Genomic DNA, 27,609 nt, shown 5'->3' with positions numbered 1-27,609 from the left:
CGAAGTTATGTGCAGAGACGACAGTGAAAGACAGCCTCTAAAAGTAAATGACCGCTGCTCTGCTCTCGTTGCCACCACAGAGTTCAATGAACAGAATGGCGATCCAGGCGCTGGAGAAGATGGAGACGAGGAAGTTCAACGCCAAAGGGAAGGGCCAGCGCGAGAGCAGCTGCGGAGCCTCCGACTCCCTGAGCAGCAGCTCCACCTCCGACTGTGCCATTTGTCTGGAGAAGTACATCGACGGCGAGGTGAGGAGACGCAGCCGCCCACTCCTCGCTGTGGACGGTCTGCACCTTTGCATCTTAAAGGGATGAGTCACAGACTGCGGTCAGTAATTGCAATATATGCAGCTGCTGTCATGACAGTGGATAATGATGAGCCCCTAAAGAAAGAGAGAATTTTATTTTTTGAGTCGTAGTGGTTTAGTTTTCATGCTTTTTGAATACCTTATGTAAAATGTTGCACCCCGTTCAGACCATCCACTTCCTGTTTCCTTCTCGAAAGAAACGTCCTTGTCCCCGAAAAATAATCGGTCCAAAAGGAAAAAAAAAAAAAAGAGAGAGAGAGTTACATAGAATATGGCTTCATTGGACAAAATTAGAGCTGAGTTCATCTTATGCAGAGGAAAAACTGGCGAATAAAAGTTTGAAACTGTAAGAGACAGAGACTCTGGGTTGTAGCAGTTCTCTCTTTCTGTCAGTAATCATTTGTAGCACCTTGCATGTGTTCCAGTCAAAACTCCACATGTGATCCTTTAGAAATCTGGACAAATCTGAACATTTGGAGCAGCTGAGCTCCAAATGTTCAGAAGCTTTATCCAAAAATTCAACTTTCATGCATACTGGAGTGAACCATACGGGACTGATGCGGTCATCCAGCCGCCCAGTTTATTTTTTTTTTCATTCCATATTCTGTGGACATGAAACGTAATGCAGCGGCGTGGACAATGGCGTGGAAGTTCCCCTGATGTGCCCGGGGACCGGCGCCCTGCGATCTTTGCTGACGTTCCTTCCGGTGCCTTTTTAGATGTTTAGCTGGCTCTTTTCAGAGCACCTGGAGAGATAAGGGGGGGTGCCCAGAGTGCACGGCGCTTCCTGTTTTCCCAGCATGGCCTTCTTTAATCCTTCAAGGAGTCATTGTCGAAATATGTATCCTGATCTTGAACTCCGAGGATTTACTGTAACGGATCGTGCTCCTCCTCGCTGGGGACGAACCCCAGTGCCCAAGAAGGGAGGGGAGATGGGGGGGGGGCAGAGCTGCGTCTTTGTGGTTATGTGTCTCTTCGGTAAGGAGGAGAAGAAAACACAACAAAGCGTGGCGCCAGGATTGCACAGAGGAAGTGGCGATATAAAAGGCTGAATGGCATCAAAGCGGTTTCTGAGCAGTGAAGCAAGCAACAAAAGCTTCGGTGGAAAAGAGCCTAAAGATGAGTCATATTAAGCCACAGAGCAGAGTATTTATGTCAGTGGAGGAGTTCTCGCCGGAGAAGAATATCAGAATTCATGCCTCCTCGCCAATCCTCCATCTGAATGCAAAGTGCCGCATTCTTTTCATATCAATCCTCGAGTGTAAACCCCTTGTTTGTTTTGTTCCCAGAAAGTGGCGACATGGAACATCAAAGTTGTATTTGTACTGTGGTGTGGGAGGCGGTTAGAAGTTTTGTTCGGTGGCTCATGGGATTTGATTGGACTCACACCGACACCAAAACCACCGGCGGCTCGGTGCAGCTCTGCTGCCACCTTTTGGAAATTCAGTTACTCTTACCCTTAGAAGAAGAGTTTACCCTTTAAGAAACCAAATCTTTGACCTGGTGATCAGACAAAAACTGGATGTCAAACTTGAACTATTGCAGTAAACAGAATACAGTGGTTAGCTACATCTAAAATCTTGTATTTCTTCTGCAGGAGCTGCGGGTTATCCCCTGTGCACACAGATTTCATAAGAAGTGTGTGGACCCCTGGTTGCTGCAGCACCACACCTGTCCTCACTGCAGACACAACATCATCGGTGAGTCTCTGCGATGCTTCAGTAATGAGATGGATCCGCTTCACTGAGGAGGAACGTGCTCAGACGGGTTCCATTTTTCTTTTTGCAGAGCAAAAGAAAGGGAACCCCGGACCGGCGTGCATGGACCCGGGGAACCCGGTGCACGGCAGGCAGCGGGTGGTGCTGCCAGTGCATTACCCCGGCCGGGTGCACCGGGCCGGGCAGGTGACGGCCTACCCGACCAGGACCAGCATGGACCCCCACGGCAACCCCATCACCGTGCTCACCGTGGACCAGCACCCGGACCCCCAAGGCCTTTACCCGCCGCAGTCCACATCGGCCTTCCTGCGGAGCTACCACCCCACCCTCCTGGAGCACTCGCTCAGCCCGCACCACTGCGGACTGGAGCACCGGGGGCCCCCCGCCTACCCGGCGCAGCCGCACCACGCCGCTTTCAAGCGACCCAAGTTTCACGGTCGCAACTTTTCCAGAGCGGCCTGCTTCTCGCAGTACGAGACCATGTACCAGCACTACTATTTTCAAGGTTTGACTTTCCCCCAGCAGCCCGAGGGCGGCCAGGGGCCCGCCGTGACGGGACAGCTGGGCGGGGGCGGCGCCGCCCACAAGGGCCACCACAGCCGGGCCTTCCAGCAGGGGCTGCTGTACCCCACGGTGGTCCACATGGCCCCGGCCTCTTCCTCCAGGATGGGAGACGCCGGCAGCGCGTCGGGCCTGAGCTGCTACCACGGCCACCGCTCGGTGTGCAGCGGCTACCTCGCCGACTGCCCGGGCAGCGACAGCAGCAGCAGCAGCTCCGGCCAGTGCCACTGCTCCTCCAGCGACTCCATGTTGGACTGTACCGAGGTCAGCAACCAGGGGGTGTACGGCAGCTGCTCCACCTTCCGCAGCTCGCTGAGCAGCGATTACGACCCCTACGTGTACCGGAGTAAGAGCCCGTGCAGGGGCTCCTCGGGGGAAGCGGGGGCGGCGGCGGCGGGTTGCACCGTCGCCTCGGCGGAGGACTCGTCTTCGCCCGCGCCCCTGGGACATGACTGCCTCCAGCTCCCGTCCGGAGCGGCGGGATATAACTCGGGGGACCACCTCTCCAACTGCAGCTTGGAGCCCAACTACAGCAGTCGCTCGTCACTGGAACCCAGGGAGAACAGCAACACTAGCACTACCTCAGCCGGCGCTCCGGACGCCGCCGGAGTCGACCGGGGGAAGGGGGCGCCGGAGGAGTCGAGGGAGCTGGGGGCCGCGGCCTGCAGCTGCTGCTTCGAGGTGCTCCCCCCTCCCGGCGCCGATTGCAAAGGGCAGGACTCGGACCAAGCCGGGCCTCTGGCCCCGGGGCGCTGCCACAGGGGGGCGGACTTTCCCAGCTCCACCGCCAAGAACTACTTTGCTCCTGAGCACTTGTGCCCTTCCTCGGAGCAGGTGAGCTATGAAGGGCTGCCCTGCTGCTTCTACAAAGAGATGAAGGTCCACAGGGCGGCGGCGGCGGCGGGGCGTTTCACCGAGGACTACGCCGTCAACGTGCAGTACGCGCACGCAGAGTCGGACTCCTGCTCGGGACAGGGCTGCTGCGAACTCAACCAGAGAATACCCATAATTCCCGAGGACACGGATTGTGAGTTGGGCACAGGGTCGGAGACCCAGACCAGTTTGTTACCCGCCAGCGTGGCGGTGGAGGCGGAGCTGCGGACAGAGGAGCAGAGCGAGCTCGGCGAGCGGTACTTCGCCTCGGGACAGTTCAGAGGTCAGCCGTACCCTCACGACGAGGAGACCAGGGCCCTGTTCCACCCTCAGCTCGCCGCCAGCCCCCCGACGCAGGGGAGCGGCTCGTCGACGAGCGAGGGAGGCCTGGCCATATGAACTCCAGTCCAAAAATGAGCGAGACTCAGAAATTGTGGTACTATGTCAGTCAGTCAGTCAGTCAGTCAGTCATGGAATAAAAACCCTCAGTTGCCTTGTTGTATCCTCGCTCTCTGAGCACTGAATGTTATCATCTTAGATTGTGTGGATTTCTACTGAAATGGCCTGTCACTTCTCGAAATACAATGTATCAAGTTCATTCCTGTGGCCGCGAAAGTCTCTCGACTCGGAGACGAAGTGAAATAAATAACAATGGAGGTTGTTATCTGAAGCTAGAGTCAGGTTGGTATTGACATCTTTGTAATCGGGGCCCAGTAATCTAGACGCCATGTTTTTTTACCGCAAGCTCTAAAAAAATTAATTATAAAAACCTTCAGGTTTCAGTACAATAGTGATTCATAAACGTCTGCATCTAATGTATACATTTTGTATATGTGCGCACATTACACTGACTGCCTATAAAGCTTCAGCCACCCATTGAAATAGGTTCTATGGACATAGCTATACCAAAACAGAAAGACATGATTGTTTTTTTTTCCAAGAGCAGGGAAATGGGTCTTTTTTTTTTTTTTTTTTTTTCTTCTTAAGGAAATTGTGACCCTCACAAGCTATATATTACAGAAAACGTGCATAGAAATGTGAATGCAAGGCTGACACTGGTCTTTATTCAATATACAGAATTAGTTTTTATGCATTTCTATCAAGCCGTGGCCTAATCTTTGTGAGATGCGCCGGAGCCTTATGCTGGGAAGCTGTTTGTAGCAATATGTAAAGACGCCGCACGGGCGAGTGTCTCCAGGTCAGTAGGTCTCTTCCTGAGGAGAGTCAACGGGAAGCTCCTGAAAGCATCTTCCTGCTGTCAACGTCCCCACGATTTCCCCCAGTGCTCGAATAAATAAGGATCTAGCATGTATCAAAAAAAAAAAAGGCCAAAGGAAAGTAGCTGGAAAAAGACTCGTGTTTCATAAAGGTTTCCTTATTGTACTGTGACTTTTTATTTTTTTGAAATGATGCAGTTATACATACCACAGCGTATCCATTCGAATCATATCATGCCGTTGCAAACTTCACACGATATCAGTGCTTTTCATTCATGCCTTTCTGTTTGTCCTGCAGACTGTTTTTTTTTTTTTTAATACTGTTTCTATGAAATATACACATTCTCTACACAGAGGTAAACCTGAAATAACCCTATTTAAGTTAACCCAGTGCTGTAATCAAGTGAGAATCTAATCTTGCCTTTTGCATAGAGATATGTACCTACTGCAAATATAACATTTTTCGGGGTACTTGAGTCACTATTTAATTTTTTTTTTTTTTTGTCATTGTTTCTAGCACTTAAGAAGATAAAAAATGTGTACAAAAATTAATATTTTTTAATTTTTTAAAAATATAATTATTTTCTGTCATTACCATTACAAATGTTTTTAAAAAAAAGGCTATAAATCAATCTGTGTATATTTCTGTACCTGTATAGCAAACACATTTCATAAATGGAAATATGTTCTCTGAATATTTATTTACTAATATATTTATCTTTAAGCCATGTCTTATGTTCAGAGTGTATGAACGTTTGAGTTATTTGGTTGCCTTTTTTTTTTTTTTTTTTTTTTTGGAGAAAAAAAATCACTAACATGAGACGTTGTATATACATGGTAATTGCACACAAGACGATTAAATCTTCTCTGACCAAAAAACTGATTTTAAAACTTTAGTACCATACAGTTTTGTAATTAAAGTGTACAAAGATCTGTAAAATATACAGTTTTATTCAAGTAATGTGCCATGTTGCGTCCTCTTTTTTTCTTTTCAGGCACTCATCAGGACTACGTGTAATCCGAGCTAGAATGTTTTTTTTTTTAGAAGAACAGAAAACTTTTATACTACATTGATTTACATGCAGTACTCACTATTGAATTCAGATGGAAAACACAGTTGGTTTTTCTGTGTGTTTGAGAAAGGAGCTGTTTTAATTTAAAAAAAAGTTCTAGAAATATAGGAACCTTTTAGTTCCTTCAGTTGGATAAAGCAGTGAAGAAGACAGGTGGATGTTTCGGGGGAAAGTGGTATGAGTATCTTGTAAGCGAAACCCTTTTACCAAAAAGATGATGGATTAGATGGATTAAAAAGCTCAGATCTCTTTAAAACAGTTCACTCAGGTGTCAAAACTACATTTCTTTCTCAAAAAAAAATGATCAATGCCCTCAAAATGATTTGTCCTTTTGGCATTGTGTGGCTCTGCAAGTCAAAATGTTTAGATTTTTTGTCATTAAAGCAGAGGAACATTGAAATATTCCTTATCTACCTTTCAGTCTGAGCCCAGTCTTCATTCAGTGTTTACTGTTATTTATTTTATTTTTTTTTAGCTAGAATACATATTGTATATGACATTGAAGAAGAAAAAAAGCATTTTACAATCAGAAAAATCTTCAAGTTTTGACTTCACACATTGCCAAGGAAACTAATGCTTTCATATATTCACTTGCAAATTGTGCTAAATCCAGCCTTACTGTGATTAATCATTTGTGAAGATGTTCTGAGACATTGAGGACTAAGGTATATAATTAAATGAATGAGAAACACCGTTCTATTATGACCAGTTGCAGAGTAGTTTGGAGATTTGTCATTATTGTTTTGAGAATTTAATTTCAGTTTCACGAAATGAGCCAAACCAATGCAGAAAAACTGTTAAATTTTAATCAACTTTGAGTCATACTGAAATTATACATATAAAGAAAGATTCAGTGAAAACAAGTGTAGTTACAGACTGTTTCAGGAAAAATAATTTCTGATAACATTGTTTTGCTTAGTTTATTATTCACCATCATTCTACAAAACACAACCAGACCTCACTGAACTCGCCTCATCAGTAAACAAACTTAAACCAGGGTTCGATGTGCAGCTTCATGATGATCCAAAAACTGATCACTGAATAAATAATCTCTGAATTTAGTGTCTCTGTGCACTCGTGTCCGTGGCGGGCTTCTTCCACAAAGTCCAGGTCGTTCAGCTGGACCGTCTCACAGCTTGAACCCGGAGTGCAGAGCCACCACTCCGCCGGTCAGGTTGTAGTACTGCACACAGTAGAACCCGGCGTCCTCCATCATGAGTTTGAATTCCTCCTGCAGGGACGAAAACGCACAAGGTAAGTCGAAAGAGGTTCAGGTGTGTGTCACAAAACTCTACAACTCAGATCAGATCACTAAAGGCGGATCGAATCAAGAATGACTCGAACCTGAAGGAAGCTGGAACTCCAGCCTGACCACTGAACACTAAGGCAAAGGATGATTTTTCAGTTTTTAAAAGATCAGACCGGGAAACTGACATTGCTGGACAAGCAAAGTGAGAGCAATAAAAAGAATACAAACAATTAAAAAAATAATAATTAAATAACAGTGACAATATTTTATGTTCTTCCATGATGGTAGTGACTGGAAATTTATGAGATTTTTATTCCACAAATAAACAAATAAATAATTTATATTCCATACAGAAAAGAGAACATTAAAGGACATTAAAAAGTGAATCAGCACAGCATTTGGAAACTTTTAGCCCAAAACAGCAGCTTTTAGTCACTTTGTTCCAGGAAAGAGTCAAAACATTCCTTTCTATCTTCAAAAACAAACATACACACCCACCCTAATGTTCTCATAATTAACGCATGTAAAACAAACATACAAAAAAAAAAGATTAATTTTAGGTTCAAATCAAACCAAATATCCACGACTGGATGACCTTTTAAAGATGAATTAGATGTTGTTTCAGACAAACAGCTGAAGTTGTAATTCATTCATGATAATGTAAAATAATCTACAATCCAATAATGAGTATTGTAAATAAGTTCCTTGACATCAAAACCTGAAAGAAAACAAAAGATCCAAAATTCCAAGATTCCAGATTCCAAGCTGAATCTGACTGGATGAACGGAGAGAATCAGTGAATGTGGTTTACTACCTGGTCGGGAAACTTTCGGATGCTCTCCACCAGATACTGATAAGACTTCCAGTCCCCGGCGATCACCTCTCCCAGAACCGGGATCACCTGGAAGCTGTAGGCGTCATAAAGCCTGGAGAGCAGGACAGGGTTCAGGTTAGAGAGCTGATGTTTGTACACACCACCTCCAGATGTCAGTGAGTGGCCCAGGTCTCAATGAAATATCATGGAGAACCACTAGAGGGCAGCATTTACTTAAAATACAAGGAGCAAATAAATTCGGAGGCATTTTTGAAAACACAGAAATAACTTATTGTACAGAGAACTTGGAATTGTTTTTGCTTCATTAAAGCAACTTTAACCTCCCCACTGATGCTTCTCATTTCCACAGCAGTGTTTAGGATTCATAACAGTTTCACTTCCTGTTGGTTCATCTTCACCATCATCTCCTGCTCACCTTGCCAGTACAGGATTTGTGACTTTGCTGAACTCTAAACACATGAACCTGCCGCCTGGCTTCAGGACCCGCAGGGCCTCCTGCAGTGCCTGAGGGAATTAAAAAACAAAACAAAAAAAAAACCACGGAATTAATGACTTAAACACTAATTAGTCAAAAATGAGTTCAGCAGAGAAATAACACACAGCTGGAACGCACAACTTCATATTAAATCCATGGTCCAGTCACAGACCTGATCTATATGGGTGACGTTTCGAATGCCAAAGGCGATGGTGTAAATATCGAACTGGTCGTCGTCAAAAGGCAGCTCCTCTGCGTCTCCCACCACCCACGACAGACCTGGAACACAGACACATTTCAAATGAAGGGATAAAGTGAATCAGTGAGACACAGTATGTCCACAAGGAAAATGGAAAGATATCTGCAAGGAAATGGAGCAATGTTCAGCAAAACGCCTGAATCAGTCCATGAGATTTATTTGAGGAAAAATAAAACATGGATTTTGGAAGGGTATAAAAAGTGGATCAGATACGACGTATGGCATCGGGGAGATAAAGACATGCAGCCGGTCTATAAACAACTGTTTCACTAAGTTCCTTCAAGAAAATAAAAAGTACATCTGCCTCCTTCTTCCTTAGCGTTCCTCATTTAAATTCCCAGTGATGCAGTTTCAAGTTGTTTCCTAAACTTATGGGTGCGAGGCAGTTTATGCCGACAGCTCCATTTTACAACCTTTCAGTGAATCTGTCGCGGAGATGCATGGCTGCACACACAAATCTCTCACTCTTGTAATGAAATCGTTCACATCTGCTCCTCCGGCGTGAGAAAACGCCCTCGCCTGTGTGCGCTCCAGTGTTTGGAGCCAAACGTTTTTACAAACACAATTTGTATTCATGCATAAAATTATTCAAAGGTTGTTGACATCCAGTCGCTCTGCAGCTTCGCCTCCTTCTGAGGGGGAATGAATGCAGCTTATTTCTGAATTCATTCTCAGGCGCATTAGTTTCCTCCTCCACACTGACAAACTTTCACTCGAATCAGGACTTGTTTACATTCAAGAAGTTCATTTTAAAGTCTGGCTGACCGTGTTACACCAGTCAAGCACTCTTCTCCACATCAGCTGCAACAATTTGGTGTGCTCCTGTCATACAAACCATGCGACTCTTTATGGAATTACATTGGCATTTTTGGATCTCACCGGCACTGATGCCCATGTTGTCGGCCTTCTGCTTGCCCACTTTCAGCATCTCCTTGTTGATGTCACACACCACGGCGCTAGATTCCCGGTCCCCTTCCCCGTCCTCCGTGCTGTAACTGCTGGAGATGTCCTGCCATGACGGGGTCTGGCTGGACATCGCTTCCCGCCGCCTCTGCCGCTCCTGTTGGGACTGAATGTAGTCCAGGAAACGGAAAGCAATGTCGCCTGCCGGGGAAGGAGAGCCGTTAAAGCAGAGAAACAGAAGAGTGGAGCAGGAGGTCAGGTTGGTGTGAGAGTAAGAAACTCCTCACCTGTTCCCCCTGCCACATCCAGGAGTCGAGCACCGGGCTGAGGATGCATCACGTGCAGAAGCATGTCCTTCCACAGTCGATGGATCCCCAAACTCATGGCATCGTTCATAATGTCGTACTTCTGTGCCACATTCTCAAAAACTTGATACACTGGAAAAAAAGCAAAAAGAACAAACATTAGCTTCACTAGAACTTCTCCAATTCATTGTTTTGCTAACAATTAAAAGGTAACTCAAATACTGGTTGACACTGAGGCAGGTTCTCTGGAAATATAGTGTAGTTTTACAGAATTGTCCCAAGGAGACTTTGAAACATGGAAAACTGGAGGTGGGGACAGACCTGCTCTACCACCTGATCCACAGCTGCTCATGAAGATGTGACGTGACTGTGCAATAATATGATGTTATCAAACTTTTTGCCAAGGATTCATATGGTGAAAAAACACTGCTGCAGCAAAGAAAATTAGCACATAACACAAAAACATGTTTCTCCTATGGATCATGGAGCACTTCAACTTCCTCTCACAATAAAAAGGAGTATGTGCCATATGTACATGTGCTTCTCGTGACATCGATTGCGCTGCGTATTTTACACATATTTTCAGCTGCTATTTTGTATAACCGATGGTCACAATCTATCGGGCGTCGCGTTTTGTTAATTTTAAAAAGATGGAATGTAATCCAAGCTGGTATGCTGGAGCATTAGAAAGACAGTGAACGCGTTGAAGTCACTCACGTCTTGGCATGTTGTGTGGATATTGAAGTTGGTATACTGAAAATTTACCTCACAAATTATGGAATGTCACTATGGAAGAATAAATATTACTCATGACATTCAAATATATCGCATCCCTCAACCGCCGTGCAAAATCACAGGGATGTTGAGTGTGTGTTAACCAGAAGGAGGCTGGACTCGCTCACCTCTCTTCGCCTTCTCCGCCTCGGGCACCGTCTCAAAGCCAAAGTGTGTGTTTCTGTCTCCGGCTGCTTCACTAAAACACCGACAGCACGAGGCCGCCGAGCCGCAGGAGGACCGACCGGCGGCAGAGACAGAACCAACCGAAACATTTCTGAGAGACAGACGGATCGCCCGGCGGACCAGGACTCTCATGGGCGCCGCCATCTTTCCTGATTACACAATGATGCGACATGTGACGTCATACACCCGCGACAGTGATTTGTTTCTATTTAATCTAACCCTTTACTGTATAGAGGCTCATTTGCATATCTAGGTCAAATTAGATGATGACGTCACTTAAAACGATACATTGTTGATACATTGTTGCAAACTCCTCAGTCAGGAAAGTTCTAAATGGCATCTTCATACAGAAAGAAGGAACCATATTGGTGCAAAGTGAGTCACGTGAAGTGATAGAACTACAGCCATAGAGTCCTGATAAGGCAGCTTTTAAATAGAAGTACAGATATCTATTGCTATACATCTATTGTGTTTCATTATTCTTTTGCAAATGTAGAAATGCTATCTACAGTTAGAAGTCAAATTTGATTGGTGCCTTGTCACACAGCGACATTTGAATAATTTAGATTGATTTGAATTGATTGAAAGTCCTTTATTTGTGCCACAGGGGGGAAAACACAGTGTTCGAGCAGCATAGAGAAAATAACTATAAATGGAATAGAAATGTGAAATGTGAAAATTTACAAAGCCCAACCATACATAGAAAAATTAAATATAATTCAAATATAAATTTAGGATATATATAATTAAATAACAGATGTAAGCTAACTTATTAAATATAATTTAAATATAAATTTAAGCAAGATATAATTATTTTTCACAGAGCTGAATGGATGATGGAAGATTGGATCAGCTGGTTGGTCTTGGTTATGTTCTGGTTAGGTATTCTTAGCAGTGCTTTGTTTACATCGTCCAGTAGAGATCTTTGTGGTACATTTTTCTCAATTTCCAATAAAGTTCTCAGTTGTGACTGACTCAGAACTCCTTTGGCCCGAGCCTGACATTTTCAGCTAGCTATACACTGCTTTGGGTTCTTCTTTAATTCATTGAAGTATTGATTCTCTTGGTACCTTCCTTTAGGATCAATGACATTCGTGAACCCATCCAATCTGCTTTGTTGTTGCTTTATAGCTTCATTCTCTCCTTATCTCCCTTACTGTCCCCTAACAGTCAATCGCTGCAGCAGGAAGTTGCCATCTGGAAGTCTGAATCTGCTGTTTTTTTCTCTCCTCTGTTGTCGAAGCTTACTCGTGTAGGATTAAAGGGTTTGTCTCTGTATTTTACTTGAATGTAAAATGGCATTACATGTTGCAGCCGGCACCACATAATTAAAATGGATTTGATTTGAACTTGTTTTGTCTATCCAGAGATAATGTCTATCTATTTGACATATCATTACTCAAAATTCCTGTTTTCCTTATGTTTGTTTGTTTGTTTGTTTGTTTGTTTGTTTGTTTTCATTCATTTAATAAGGGGAGCCATATGTGCATAACTGAATAACAGAGTCCAATTAGAATCCAAAAAGTTTGTCAACATTACACACAATTTAAAGTGGCACATCTCAAATCTTCACTCATCCAGATGGTTTTTGATGCATCTCTGCATCAATCAGCTATGTTCTTGTCAACTGTACATAAACAGCTTTCAGCAGCATGAAGCTATTTTAACAGAAGAAGACGTTTGAACATTCAACAGGTTAATGCATGTACTCAAAACCACTCAAGGGCATATGACCGTCTTAATTACAACACAGTTATATGCTGCATTGCAGCGTGAAGAGGATAAAAAACAGGCAAGTTCTTACAAGGCCAGCAGACTTCTCATAGGGATCTTTATCAAATCCATTAAGGAAGAGCAGCTTTCAGCAAACAGTTCTTCCCTGTAAATCTCCCTGACTTCAGTACCCACAGTGCAGAAAGTGGCAGGTATTGTCTCCCATTCTTCTCACTTTCTCATTCTTACAGTAACCAGACACTGCCTTCCTTTGTCCCATTGTTGTCTTAATTACTGGTCGACTTGAGTTCAGGGAGATCTGCTTACACCCGTCTCTTTTCCTCAACTCTGGGAAGGTTGACCAGAGGAGGTCCGCAGGCCAGAGCTTTTCACATGTGACCCACAGGGATGATGATAAGGGTCCTAATCTGGTTTAGGAATAATGTTACAGCTGTATGATTGTGAATGAGAGGGAAAAAAAAAACATTTTGAACTAAAACATCCATTCAACATGCCTGTTAGCATTTCTTGGCTAAAAGAGATTTTTTTTTTTTTTTTTTTTTTTTTTTTTTTTGCAGCCATGTGAAACATGCAGCTGCTGAACTTCATACATCATGAGACCAGCAGAGGGAGGGAGAGGATCATGTTCACTGGTTCTCAGGGTGGAGGACGGTATGAGGAACATTGCCTATCAGCCTCAAGCTGTTTTTACTTATTTTTTTTCACAGGATTTTCTGTGCTTGCGATCATAAACTGGCTTAGCTTGAAACTTCATGATGTGTGTAAGTGCTGTTGTCTCTGAGGCTATGCTGTTAAAATCAAGAACTTTTTTCTTTTAAAAAAAAATTTCTACCTAAATCAACACCATGAAACGTAAAAAACTTAGAGATTCACATGACTTTATACATATTATTTAATTTATCAATGAAATACATCACTTCAGCAAAACAATATTCATAACTTATGCAAATAAAAACAACTTTGCTATGTGTTTTTCCATAAAATGAGTGATAATCCCCACAAACACAGTTGAAGTCGCTTATCTCGCTATACAATGTTTTACCACTAGATGGTGTGTCGAGTCACTTTAAATGGACATTGCGCATATAGCACTTTTCCATTGCTTGAGCAATCCTCAAACTGTTCATCACATCCACCATTCACACACACAGGAGGCTGCAAAGCAAGGAGTTCAGTCCATCCAGTGGTGGAGTGACTTGCTCAAGGACAGATAGGGAATCAAACTTGCAACCTCCCAACTGACAAACAACCCACCTTATCAACTGAGCCACAGCAGCTCTCACTCCTGCAGATAATCTATCCACAAAAGGAGAGAACATCAAACAACCATTTAAAATCCAGGAAAATCCCAAAAACATAAACACGTTAAAGTCACTCAATACTGGCACCAAATACACAAAGCAATATAACTTCATTTCTAGATAGCCTTATACATTTGGGATCATAATGTGGGCGAACAAAGACTGAGCAGAGAACCAAGTCGTTTATTTAAAGTTGAAAAACAGGGGGGAAAACGATCGTTAAAGAGGCAAAACTGAATTATGTACCAGTGCTAGGTGAGAATGGCAACTAAGATCACCACATTAACACTGGAGGTTATTGAAATTTACATTGACGAATCAATGAATGCATGAATATAGAAATAATTTGATTTCATGAATGAATGAATATTTTTGCAGCATCAGGATGCAATCCACTCAGACGTCTGGAGGGATGCCAAGCGTTTGCTTCATGTGCTGGGGCCTCTTTTGAAGTACTCACAAACATTTGGAGCATTGATTGGCCCCCCCCTATCGAGCTGCATTCGGCTCGGCCAGCGCAGCCAGCACAGACTTCAGCAGGTTTTCTCAGAAATGAGCCCCAAGCTCGTAAGCAGTTTAGGAGAGAGAAACGATGAAAGAAATCCACAAGCACCTTTCACGAATTAGGAAGTCCTTATTGCAACCATTCCAGGAGTTTCAGCTTATTATTACACATCCTTCCATGTTTGTTTTCTTCTTCATGGCGTTCCAGCTGTAAAGCTGGACTCCTGCTGTTCCCTCTCAAATGTGCAGGTTGCATGCCTGACCTCATCCCAGAGGGGAGGCAATGGAGAACACATGGCCCTCCAAATCCTCCCCGTCTGTGTGTGTGTGTGTGTGTGTGTGTGTCCAAATAATCTGCGAGTCATTTCACATATCTGATATGTATTTAGCTTCATGGAACAAAAAGCGTAAAGCGGTGCAGTTGTCTCGCGATGCAGACATCACACTGCACAGTTTGAATTTCACACAGTGAGATATTGCAGTTAGAAAGACGGAGAGCGGGGTGAGCTTGAGGCCAACGCGCGTCTTTGCAACATGTGTGTCAAATAAAAGCACAACAGTGTTGTGAGGTGCGTCTCATTGTGCGAAAAACACAAGAATAAGCCCAGGGCCGATTTAAGAAACATGCATACAGTGTTTATTTTGCAACCAGGACACATTAAATAAAACTACAAAGATACTTCACTTATACAAAAGATAGATTATATCCCATTCACGTACAAAATAACAATAATTTACTGTATAAATTAAAATTTGTCACTATTTTTTTGCTATTTACATTTAGATGAAAACAATATTTTGGTGCGTCAGGACCGTTTCACACAGGGCGAAGCCTCCTGGTGTTGTTTTCATGCCATCGAGCACTAACAGGACATTCACATCAATTACAGCCGGAGAAAAGCATGTTTCCACCGCTCGGAAGATGGCGTGGAATTTTACGATTGACTGAAGGACGGGACACATACCCACACACACACACAAACACACACACGCGCACACAAAGGGTGTTTGCATAATTCAGCGGGCTATCCAAACAAATATGACCTTGTTAGATTTTAACTGTCAGTGTTTGTTAGCTTGTAGTTGATTCCGATGCACATTAAGTTTCCCATCGGTCTCTCTCCGACGCTGTGTTTTCTCCCTCTGCCTCTACGCATGGCCTGCTCAGAACATCACACACCCAGGGGCATGTGCTCTTGTCTTGCAATAATTAACACAAGTTACAGTTGGGCAGACAGGCATAACGTGGCAAAGACTCATTTTTTCACAAACTTCCTTGTTTTCGGAAGTCCCAGATTCTGTCCGAATCTCAAATCAGGGGTCTGAAAGCAGAGTCCACAGCTGCAAAACACTCTGGAACTTTTTTAACAAACCTGTAATCTGTGTTGCATACATGACATTAACATTTTTCCCTCTTTCAGTATTAATCTTTCAGATGTTTTGCAGTTTTATCTCTTCCTATCCATCAACCACACACCTTCTGAGCTCTGGGGTCAGAATTTCCACGTTACCCATCAGCAGGAAGAGGCGGCAGGCAGGCGACATAGTAAAATGTGTATTTTATTATTAGATAGTCTAAGACTTTTTTCTTTTTTTAACTTGTAAAATTGTCGACCCCTTTCCTAAAAACTGCCCCGACTCGATAATGCCGCTGCAATAGTAGAAATCATGAGTGAAAACACAGTCTCTTGTTTCAAGTGCTCAGGTTGCTGCATGAGTACGTCACTTTTATTCTTTTCACCAAAACTGAGAGGGAGGAAAAAAAGAAGTTGTGTAGGCTGAAACAAAATTAAGTGCATTGAAAACAGAACCAGTGAGGGAAACAATCGTAATCACAACCAGTAGAAACTTAGACGGGAGAGAAAAATTACTATGCCGATGACGCTCTAGGAGGTTTTGACCTTTCACAAGCAGCTAAAATGTCACAACAACGCAGAGAAATCGATTCCATCTGCAGACCTGCTGTCCAGCTGAGAGCCCTTCTGGTTTCATCACTTCTGGAGGAACATTCGTGTGCAAAATTACAACCCGATAAAACTTTTTTGGACATATTTGAACCATCACACATTAAATCCATACATCTCAAATTAAATTTAAAATTTTTTTTTAAAAAAGTGGCATGACCACACAGCGGTGTAGTGGTGAAGGATTTTTCCTTAGAGTGAGAGGATGGTTCGATTCCAGGCATGTGTAGAGTCTGCTTGTTTCCACTGTGTGTTTTCTCCTTTTGCTGAATCTACATTGGCTGTGTGAGTGCATGTGTGAGTGATTGTGTGTCTCTGTGCATTAACCCTGTGATGAACTTTTCCACTCCCATGACCCCTGATGCTCGAGGTGCTACTGCATCGTGTGTCGTCATCTGGCTAAAACCGAAATTTCCTTATGCCCGCCGTTAACAGCCTAAACTCAATCAAGTGCCGATTTACCCAAACTAATACAGCCAAACCATGTTTGAGGCAAAAACATGTTAAAAAAAAAATAATCACATTTTGTCATGTAAGCAGTTGTAACAACACCATGATTTAATAATGTCTAATAACATTGTATCATTGAATCATTTTGGCCTTTTTCAGAGTAATAACGTGGAATAACTTGCCAGCTATGAAACAAGTCATCACATGATTGAAGTGACTATCAGCGCTGCAAACAATAATGCAGTAATATAAAAATAAGGCTGCTTGTCTTACAAATAAAGTATTTATTTTTGCGGGTTTTATGCAGTTTACTTGGTAAACCGAGAGGATGGGATCGCTGTCACATGCCCTGCAACACTCAATCATGGATGTATTTTTTTTTTTTACTATTTTATTACATTATTGGCAAGTTATTGGTGTTAATACATCAAAAAAGGACAGAATTATGTTATTTCTTTACCGTTAACTGCACATGTCCAGCACCACAAACAAATTTCTTCAAGCTTTACCAATTTTGTGAACGAGAGCACTGAATTTCTGGTAAAAAAAGATGATTCAGCTGCTTTTATTGAATTGACAATATTAACTTTATCAATATGCAGTGTTTTTGAGAAGAGTAGTTAATTGTTGAACCACTAAAATCAAGGAAAAAAAGTTATGCACTCAATTTTGCATCAAAGTACATTGTCCTTTCAGCTTTTAAGCCTAAAATCAATTTACTGCAGTGCAGCAGGAATGAAAATCCACTCCACTTTTGAGAGCAGTGGATGGGAAATTAGTCTGAAAACACATTTTGACTGCTTCCTTAAGTGGTTTGCTAAGACAGACGCTGGATTTGGGGTCATAAATGTAATTTCTCCCATGATGAATTAAAATATACAACAATATTCCCCCTCCATAATTAAAAGACAACCTAATGTGAACAATATGTTCAGTAAATGTCCGTGACGACACATAAGAGCACACAAGATAGAAAATAAAAACATCTTTTGAAGCCTTGTCTGTCATTGTATGAGGAGTTGTTCTCGAAAAGGCTACGCGAACATTATTGTAAAAAAAAAACAAAACAAAAAAAACTTTCTTTAAATCATCAAATGTCCTTTGTGTAACAAAAATGTAAAAGATCCATTCAGGAGAGGTGTTTTGTTGAGTGTATTATGTTTAAAAAGTAATGCTTTTGATCACTGTACAAGTTTTTTTTTACATGTAGAAACTTTTTCTTTTTTCCTTTTGATTGAAAGTCTTCATATCTGCATTGGTTTTTAAAGAAGTTGCAGACTTCTGAGACGGACCCCCGTCCGCTCCGTGACGGGAACGGAGATCCTCAAGGCACTTGAACGCCATCGAACCGGAAAAGAGACGACTCCACTCGCGATCCGGCGAGGAGAAGCCGTCAGACCGTCTCTAAACGGCGGTTTGTCTGCACCGCCCAGCTCCCCCCCACTCCTCTCCAAAGAGCCAGGATGCTTTTTTCCCTCCACGCCCAAAAAAATCTGCGAGTGCTTGAGAGGACGAGTGGGCGAGCTCGCTCTCGTTCTCTCTCTGATCCTCTTGTTTCTGCGAGTGATTCATCCCCAAAGTGCTGCGTTTAGATGTACCTTCTGTGGAACGTGTCCTCTTGGCTCTCTCCACCGAGAGCCGGCTGTCACGTTAATAATAATAAAAAAAAAAAAAAATTAAAAAAAAGCATCAGAACAAAACTTTAGTGCTTTGCATACAGAACTGGAAAGAGAAATAAATATACACTCTTTGGATGGGAGGATTCTGGCTTTTGGCTGGTTGTGTTACAGCATCCATGTATGAAGGAGTCCACGGCCGCTCCTGGGTGGGATGGAGGTCAGCCGGTGTTCTGCACTCGGCTGTTCTTCCACGCATCAGCCTGGAGGGGTTTGGCTTTTGATTTTTTTTTGGAGGTATGCTGACTGCGTGAGAAGTCCGATCTCAGTCTGGAGCTGCACGCCTTCCGCCCGTCCGCTCCCTCTGTGCTGTCGCTGACAGCCCCCCCCCCCCTCACCCCTGCCTGCCTCCCTCTAGTGCTGAAGCATCATGGGAGGAGCCGAACCACTCAGTCAGTCGTCAGGAGCCACGCTTGTTCAGCGCAGCGCCTCGTAGAGTTTCATCCGGCGGCTCCTCCTACAGAGCAGTTTTTTTTTTTATTTTGTGGGTTGACAGAGGCGTTTCGGATTAAAGGTGGAGCTTGGCGAGCGCGCTAGTTGCCCACCAGCGGGCTGCGGTCTCCGTGGTGGTTCTTTAGCTTCTTCTTGAAGAGCGAGATGGTGGACGGCCGGTAGAAGATGATCCACGGCTCGGTGGACGCCGTGCTCTGGCTGCAGCTGTCGGAGCCGCTCACCGTGGGGATGTTCGGGGACCTGAGAGAAAATAGCAAGAAAACAAGTGAGAAACAATCCCAGCATGCAGACATGGAAGCCCGTATTGATTTAGGGGGTGTGAATACAACTCAGGCAGCTCAGGGACCAGAACAGCTCTGCAGCTTCCCAAAAATAACAGCTAATAGTTAATGCAGAAATGAGTGGAGTTTGCATAACCTGTGATTATATACTTTGTTATTTTCAACAAGTTCTGCAGAACAGGGGGATAAAACTGGCCGAGCATCAGTCCAGACATCCAATCACTGAAATCTAATCTCAGAGAAACTGGAAAACTTCTTAGTTTCAAAACAAATACAATCAAAGCAACATAGTGTAGCCACATCTGTGCAAAGGCTTAAATATTTAATTAGTATTAAGCAAAAAAGCAAGAACAAACTATTAAATTCATCAATTTGGATATTTGACAATGTCGATAACATGAGGATTTTATTATGCACATCACTGCATCCCTCCTTTAACTTCAGGACAAAGTCACTCTGTCACCTCTAATATTTACACTGACGAAGCTAAACGCACACAGACAAAGCTTTAAAATGCGATACCTGGCCGATCATGCACACATCAAACAGTCTCACACTTACTTGACTGTGACGTGCAGCAGCAGCTTGGCCACCATGGCGATGACGGTGAGGATGAGGAGAGCAGCCAGAGCGTAGATGGTCCACACTGCACGGAGGGAGCGAGCAATTACCAAGACATCAGATATCCCATCAGGATAATGAAAAGCAAACTGAGGCAGACTGAAAAGATTAGCAGGCCGGGGATTATTTCAGCACCTGTTAGCAGAGCTCATACAGTATCAGAGCACATCTGCTCCCTCCTGCGTGAGAAACACGTCACTTTGAGACGAAGATCGGAAAGAAAAATATTTGAAGGGAGGAGGAAAGAGGAAGGCACATCAGTTCATCCAGCACGGCTGATTGTGATCAGCAGGGAAACCCAAAGTCAGGCCGCTTGTGAGGCAGAGACAGGGGAAAAAACTAAAGTCATGTGGCATTACTTCCATGTCTGACACTCTGGACCAAAAACCATTTATGAAGAAACCAGAGGGGACGTTTCCAGCTGAGGGTGGGAGCATGACTCAAGCATGTCTGACTTCTGATTTCATATCTTTCTTTGTTTTTTATTCTTCCTTGAAAGGATCAATGAGAAAATGAATCAGCGGAGTTTCGATTAAAAGTGTTGTTCTATTGTTTTTCTCCTTCTATTCTTAAAATTGACTTGTTACATGTTTGAACCTCTATGAATAATATTTCAGAGCGACAGTGAAGGCATCACAGCGGCCGATGGCAACAGCCATTCATGCTGAAATTGATAGATTTAAGAAAGAACCAAGTAAATACAAATTCTGAACACAAAAGCCTCATGTTTTCTTTAAAATTGAATTTGCAGCCTCATTCTTTTATATTGAAACTAGAAAAACATTGAGTTTCCAACTGTAAACAATCAAACGTGTTGAATGATGACCCATGTAATCAACAGACAGAAACACTGGGAGGAGCAGTGCAGCTCCCACAGCGTCCCTGCAGGGGTGGAGAGGGGTGCGGGTGCGGTGTGTTTCGAGGGTGTTCACATACTAGCGCTGTGGCCGGTGCTCTCGCCGCTTCCAGGCCACTGACCTGGCATGTTGTGCTCCGGTTTCCCGGGGCTGGAGGTGATCACGTAGAGGATCTGGGTGGAGTGGCCGTTGGACGTGCTGTTGGGCCTCTCGGTGGGCCGGGGCCCCACCGTGCTGGAGGCGTAGGGCCGCTCGTCCTCGCCGTCTCCTTCTGTCTCCGCCGATCCGCCGTCGTGGCCTCTGAGTGCTGAGGGAACAAAACGTAAGGAAATGAACAAGATTTAGGGATTTACAGCCAAACATCTCACAAATGTGTTCATGGCCATTTACCATGTCACTTTAACACAGAGACGGAAGGACAACGGATCTTCATTTCTCGTCTTTGGAAGATGAATGAGATGAGGAGCTTCTTTTATTTGGATTATTAAGCATCGGTACTTTAAACTCATCATGATACCATCAGACATTTAGTTGTATTCATTTGATCATTTTGCAGCAGTAAAGTTGCAAAAACAATCTTTGTTAGTCATGATAATTAAAGGAAAGCAGCTGATCCAGTCAGATGACCACTGAGTGAATGGAGTCTGGAGCCAGAGGCTCCACACTCAAAACAAACAAGTCTAACAGCAGGACGTTCAGAGACTCTGGCTGATTCTCCAACGACAGGACGATTCCCCTCAAATCTAAACGCGTAGCGGACTCTACACCAGTTGCCCAATCCTAACAATACAGCACTATACTGCAGTACTAGCCTGGCGTTTCTCTCGTTTTCTAGTTTCTCCCCAGAGACGCTGGAGTGCAAAGGCCCCGCCATGTTGTTGTAATCTCTACAAGTTGAGGACGTACATCACTTAGCGCCTCTTTAATTATTCCTGTGAGTAAACCGAGCCGCCGCGGCGGGGACGCAGTAACAGGATCCACTGCGCCGATCACGCCGAGGCACGAGTGAATATTTAATACCGACTGCGTTTGTTAAGCAACAGCTCGACTTTGTGAAAACACTCCGGCGTTCTGTAAACATGTGGTGCTGAGAGATGCTTTTTTTTCTAATCCCTCCTCCGACGCAGGCACGATTCAGAAAGTGTTTGCAATAAATTCTGTTTGCTTTAACCTGCTTAAAGCTCCAGATGGGCAGAGTTTGCTTCATAAAACAAGAGAGCCAGGGAGCCAGGGACTATTTCCACTCATTTATGTGATCCCAGAGGGAAGCAATATCCCAAATAAAATCTCCTCTGTCTTTCATTTACTCCTCCTAAACATAGATGTGATGTATTTAAAAATCGCTGTGCGATTTTGAGGATTTCCTTTTAAAATGCTGCTTCTGAGAAACAAACAGTGGAATGTTTCCCGCTGATATTTATGGGTGTCACTAGACTCTTTCATAATTTTGTGGATCTGAGTCTGCAGTCAGCTGGAAGTGAGACGCTGCAAACTTTCCTCAAACGTGTTTGGAAATGGATAGAAACGATAAATGTGAAGCTGGAGGAAAAAAAACAGGCTGATGTTGAATTAAAACAACTTTCCTGGAGGAACACAGAGAAAGTAATAGTTACAATATATTTAATAGCAAGTAAATTGTCCAAAACAATGGAAATCGATGATTTACGTCTCCTGAAATTGCTCTGTTTCTTTGTGGTTTTCACAATGAAGTTACAATGTCTGCAGGAATTTACAAATTCTCCGGTTTTTACACAGTGCATCAATACATACACGATTTCTCATGACATGTACATGTGCAAACGATTTTCTTCTCGGAGGTTTCCAGAACTTTCATCTTTCCCAGTAGAAAACTTAAAGTTTGGTAGTGTTCAGGAGTTTTATACACACTCCAAAGTTACAATATTCTCTCTTTCAGTTCGCTCATCAACACACCATGAGTTTATTTAGACAATACAGCTACTTATATGCATTTTTATGTTATACAATGCTGCTTAAATAAAAAAAATACTTCTGGTCCTCTTTATTGACAGACTAGTTTGTGCTCCTGAGTCAAACTTGTTTCCTGCAGGATTGCGAGCGCGTCCTCATCAAACACCGTTTTGATCCGGAGTCGTTCCACTTGTCAATGAATGGTGGTTAACCGTTAAAGCAGCGTGGGATCTTTTTTTTTTTCCTCTCTTCTCTGTTCTGCTTTTTTTTTTTTTACATAATCGCTCAACCTGACTGTGACGTTCCCAGAACTTCCCACATGTTCCCCATTTGCAGGGAAAATAGCAGCCTTCTAACTCAGTCACAGCTGAAAGACGCTGCCTTCGTCATCTGAGAGCATTTATCCTGAAATTACAGCTCCGACCGCTCCGTCTGCAGCCAGGGAGATCTGAGTTCGTCGTCGATCGTCGAGCTCGCCGCTCTCTAAGCCGCCATGTATGTTTCTCTCTATCTTTCCATTAAAAAAAAAAAAAAAAAAAAAAAGCTATTACTTTGGGAGGGTGACCTTTTCTTGTATCTCGTTTCAGATTCCATTTCTCAGACACACAGTGAAAGATCCTGGGTGTGAGGCAGAAGGATCGCGGCCGCCCGGAGGTCAGAGGAGCGTTCTGACCTTCAGATATTGTTTTTGCTGTAACGCCACCAGGAGAGAAAAATGACACAGGGATTACAAATCGGGGCAGAGAGGGAGCAGATAAGCTCCATTACAGTCTGTGAGCTTGAATGTCACCTACACTGAATGATATTGGGGGGGGGCGCTTTTGTACTCCCTTCCAAATATTAATCTATCAAATCATTTCTGCTCCATTCAGGTCGAGAGCACGGATAAAAAAACAACTCCTCTTTCTCTGTCTCTCTTTTTAATCTCCACAAATTTGTCACATCAGCCGGAGATAAAAAGCTATTTGCTGTGAGATCTTCAACTTTCTTTGAGCTACAATTTCTCAGTTAAACACCCTCCACGCGGTGAAAATCGGAACGTCGGAAGGCGAGATGCAAAGAATGAGAGAAATCCGAGTGCAGCCGGCATTAAGAAGTCGCCGTGCAAAGCGCCCGGGAAAACACCGTGGAGAGGCGGCGGCAGCCTGCCGCAGATTGATAAGAGAGCGAGATCCCAGAGAAACAAAGCATGATTTAAATATGCAGCATCGCCCGGGGCGCTGAGACATTGGCTGGCAAATGGAAAGAGAAAAGGGGCCCGGCGTGTGACGGTCGGCTCGCCGCAGCAAACAGGCGGCCGGATACTGAACCCGGGCTGCGGCGCAAAACTCAATTACACAGACGGAACACAATCGATCATGCAAATGTGGCACTTAGCTATTCCAGGGGGTTTATGTAGTTATCTGAGGCTGATTAAATTGATATCTGCGGCGGTTGCGGCTCAGTTTGCGGAGCGGGTCATCGTCCAAACCCGAGGCTGGAGGTTCAATCCTCCATCTCACTCTGCTGAAGTGCTTTTAAATGAGACACTGAATCTCAACTTGCTCCCGATGGTGTGTGAGTGAATTAATTCCTGCGACAGATCAGGGGTGTCAAACTCATTTTAGTCCAGGGGCCACACGCAGAACGATTTCATTTTATATAGCTGCACCATTCAAACCTTCAAGGTCACGTGCGTGTCCATGACTCCAGGCCATCCTCACCTTGATACAGCAGAGCGAATCCCTGCGCCTGGTTGGTTCGGTCCGAGTAGAAGTACAGGATGACGAAGTCGCCCGTGACGTTGACCAGCTCCAGCGGCGGGCTGCGGAAGTCGAAGCGGGCCACCACCTGGTTGGTGTAGCCGTCCAGGAGCTCCACCATGTCGGTCTGGTGGGACACGTCGAAGAAGGTGAAGTTGAAGAGGATGGCGGCGGCCCCCGGGACCTGGATGGTCCAGTAGCAGACGCGGCCCGCCCCGTATTTGTCGGGGAAGTCGGGGGAGTAGATCACCCCCGACGGGGAGGTGTAGTTCCCGCCGCAGGCCCCCACACGTGCTGGACGAGAGAAACAGTGAAAAAAGACGGTCAGGGTGTTTTAGAACGGTGACCTCGGCCATCTCCGACGATCTGGTGACTCTGATGTTACTAAATGAGTCTGAAAGCAAAGAAAGCATACATTGATGGAGTATACTTGGAGCGTTCGAGTTCAATTTTCATATTAAGTAAAGTTTTTCAGGAGCGGCAGCAGAATTTAAATATTGTGACATTTCTAAATGTGAAACAAGGAGAGCAGGTCAGGCAGAAACACGTCAGTCTGGGAAAAGACGGTTTGATTCGTGCATTAAGTACTCTGAAAACCTAACTTAGAGAATAAGTGTAGCCTTCACTCCCTTGTATATTTAACAGACTAAATACTGTGGACGACAGAGTCAAATGCTGAGTGGAGGGAGCCGTGAGGAAAGCTCTCAGTGTACGGAACGTATTGGTGTTCTCATTCGGTTTATACAAACTGTAGACACAACATGTCTTTGCCTTTAATTCAACTTTTTTGTTTTTCCCCTCGAATACTAAAAACCGGTGAATCAGTCCCCGAAATGACGACAGATGGTGCTCACTGTCAAAGATGATGACCCAGCCGTCGCCGCCGCAGGGCTGCGTGTGGTCGCCGAAACAAACATGGTTACACTCCATGCTGGGCGACTCCCCGTGACTGCGCAGGTCCACCTCGTTGCCACAGAAACAGGCGTAGCCCGACTCCATGCCAGCCAGCTGCAAAGCACCAGGCAGAGGAAGACCAAATGTTTCATCAGCATAAACTTTACACAATGATCCCCATTATTCCCACATCTCACCGCTCATGGTTGAAATAATTGATCAACTCTGAGAGAACAAAGAGGTTTTTGGACATATTCTAGAAATGTTACATAACTGATATGTGTGAGTATAAAATACAGGCTTGTGTAGTGTGAAATAACAAATCCTCCCCAAACCTCTACATCGCCCCCTGGTGGCTGGGTGCACTGCAGCTGATATGAGTTTAAAGGTCAAACTATGAGACACATTTTACTTTTCCCAGTCAATTCAGACAGGAATGGTTTTCTGAGTATGTTACCCTGTGAATTGGAGCCTTATGATCTGAGGCCACAGTTTTTTTTTTGCTTGTCCTGATAACAAGATGCAGAGATGCGAGTCAGCTTGACCACAACCTCTCAGCTGATTAAACGCCTCCTTCTGAACACAGAGCTTTGCACCGAATAAACCCCAGAGAAATAATACCTATCGTGCTTTTAATCAAAGTTGTTATTAAGCGGTTCCCAAAAGTGCCAGAGCAGGAATGTGCAACGTCAAAAACGCTCGTACATCTCGACCTCGCCGCCACTGGCCGGATCCTCTCAAAAGAGTTATTGTCGTTGATTCGAAAGGACGTCATTGTTCAACTTCTCAGGCCTGAAAGAATCCGTGCAGCTGAAGGTGCTGCATCACTTCCCTCTCTGCATTTTTCTCATGATATAGGAATTCACGGAGATGCCGCTCCCGCCACCGCGCATCAAGTCAAGTCCTTGTGCTGCGGCCGACGCGACGATGTCTGGAACCACCAACACGAATATTTCTGGAGGAAGTAAACAAGGGACGGTTTGGCGTCGCTCGCATCCCAGTCACATGAGACTTCCGAGCGCTGACGTTTCACATGTGCATCGGAAAAGAAACAATCCGACGGCGGGCGCACGGTGCCTGTCTGTCCCCGTCAGACTCGGGGGACTTGTCAGTATCTGTCAATGCAGACGGAGCTGAATCGGATCTGCTGAGACAGAAAATTAACACCTGGCAGTGTGTGGAGCGGCGACAATGGAGCACAAGATACAGAGATGAGAGGAACGCACGCAGGGGGAGGAGCCCTCTCAGTTAATAACCACTCATTTCCAGGTGTCAGACTTGATTACAGTGATGATTTGTTATTTGCTGCCTGGCATTGAACAGGAAGTGTGACAGATGAATAAAGAAGCCATTATGGTGATAACTCTCTGGCAACAGAGTGATCACCAGGCAACTGAAATGGGAGAATAAAAAAAACAAGGTATAGACAGTTTATAGAGGGAAGTACAAGTGTTAAACTCTTTTCGGAAGCAAACAAACAAGGCTTGGAGCCGGATTCCAATTTCCATCCACTTCTCAAAGTAGCATTATTATAAATGACATAATGGACCTTTGACATGTCTTCAAACGCAGCACACACACTCAGCTCCGGTAAAATGTGATCTCATTAGATTTTGGTGACAACATGTTAAAGGTCAAGATTACAACAACCTCATAAGTTCTTCTTAATGCACTCGCTGCACATAAACTCAGCAGGCCTTCACAGACTGGATGGTCTAACGGTGTAGTTTCATGTGTCACGGCGTTGGTGCTGGGGTTCTGTTCTCAGGTCTTTGTTTATGAGTTGTTTTCCTCCATGACGGCTGCTGCTGGTGTCCTTGCATTTCATGAGTCTCTGACTCCCCCTAAGGCTCATGTACCGTTCTGAATCCTGTGCATTGCCAGTTCATCTCTCAACGTCTTCGTCTGTTAGTATCTGTTACAGCCTCACCCCGTCTTTATGGTCTCGTCCTAGTTTATCTTGTCATTGCTTTTTTCCTTCTCTTGTTTACGGCCACTTGTCATATTATCTGTTTGTACCTTTGCCTGTCATTGTAGCAAAGCAAGTCTGACTCCTTTGCCTGAGCCCCGACTTCATGACACAAGAAGAATAGATCATACATACATATTAGGCTTGACCTTTACCATTCACTTTCTTATAGTTTAAGTAAATTATGTCTTTAAAAATAAAAAAAGAATCCTAGTTGAAACCTTAAGAGATGATCTCACCCTGTATCTTTGCTTCCTGCAGAACGTGATGCAGTTCTGGATGGTGAGCTTGTTGGACGTCTCGCTGGAGCCGGACAGGGTGGGCGGGTCCCCGCTGTCTTTGAAACAGCCCAAGTTTCCCGGCACTGCGAAGGGACAAGCAGGGAAAATGAAAGCATTGGTTAAAAATCTGAAGTGACACTTAGTTTGCGAATGTTGTGTAGCAACGAGGGCAATCCCAGGTTTTCCCATGAAAGTGCGATGGAGTTCAATTAGCTGGA

The 27,609-nt window shown here is 44.2% G+C and overlaps 3 protein-coding genes across 5 annotated transcripts in view; 1 reads left to right on the top strand and 2 right to left on the bottom strand.

The window, feature by feature from the left end:
* Positions 1-5,633, top strand: part of znrf3 (zinc and ring finger 3) — a 78,491-nt gene extending 72,858 nt beyond the window's left edge. For both annotated transcript variants that reach the window (XM_030104132.1, XM_030104131.1), the window contains exons 6-8: positions 81-248; positions 1,905-2,007; positions 2,096-5,633. In XM_030104132.1, the coding sequence (XP_029959992.1) occupies positions 81-248; positions 1,905-2,007; positions 2,096-3,858 (2,034 nt within the window). In that variant the 3' untranslated portion in view covers positions 3,859-5,633. The remainder of the gene's footprint in view (positions 1-80; positions 249-1,904; positions 2,008-2,095) is intronic.
* A 908-nt stretch (positions 5,634-6,541) lies between these two features.
* coq5 (coenzyme Q5, methyltransferase) lies at positions 6,542-10,879 on the bottom strand. The gene is made up of 7 exons (XM_030104877.1): positions 10,678-10,879; positions 9,758-9,907; positions 9,447-9,671; positions 8,481-8,587; positions 8,249-8,337; positions 7,813-7,924; positions 6,542-6,980 (listed from the first exon to the last, which is right to left on the bottom strand). The coding sequence occupies exons 1-7, from the start codon at positions 10,877-10,879 to the stop codon at positions 6,879-6,881; spliced, it is 987 nt and encodes a 328-aa protein (XP_029960737.1). The 3' UTR covers positions 6,542-6,878.
* Positions 10,880-15,042: 4,163 nt separating this feature from the next.
* kremen1 (kringle containing transmembrane protein 1) overlaps positions 15,043-27,609 on the bottom strand; it is a 69,169-nt gene continuing 56,602 nt past the window's right edge. Inside the window, exons 4-9 of one of the 2 annotated variants that reach the window (XM_030105585.1) lie at positions 27,350-27,474; positions 25,102-25,255; positions 24,209-24,541; positions 20,656-20,883; positions 19,660-19,744; positions 15,043-19,057 (exon numbers count right to left, since the gene is read on the bottom strand). In XM_030105585.1, the coding sequence (XP_029961445.1) occupies positions 18,898-19,057; positions 19,660-19,744; positions 20,656-20,883; positions 24,209-24,541; positions 25,102-25,255; positions 27,350-27,474 (1,085 nt within the window). In that variant the 3' untranslated portion in view covers positions 15,043-18,897. The remainder of the gene's footprint in view (positions 19,058-19,659; positions 19,745-20,655; positions 20,884-24,208; positions 24,542-25,101; positions 25,256-27,349; positions 27,475-27,609) is intronic. The other variant, XM_030105586.1, reaches the window with a different exon arrangement.

Source organism: Salarias fasciatus, chromosome 12 (genome assembly GCF_902148845.1).
Source record: "Salarias fasciatus chromosome 12, fSalaFa1.1, whole genome shotgun sequence".
NCBI lineage: Eukaryota > Metazoa > Chordata > Actinopteri > Blenniiformes > Blenniidae > Salarias > Salarias fasciatus.
This window is presented reverse-complemented; position numbering and strand designations above follow the sequence as displayed.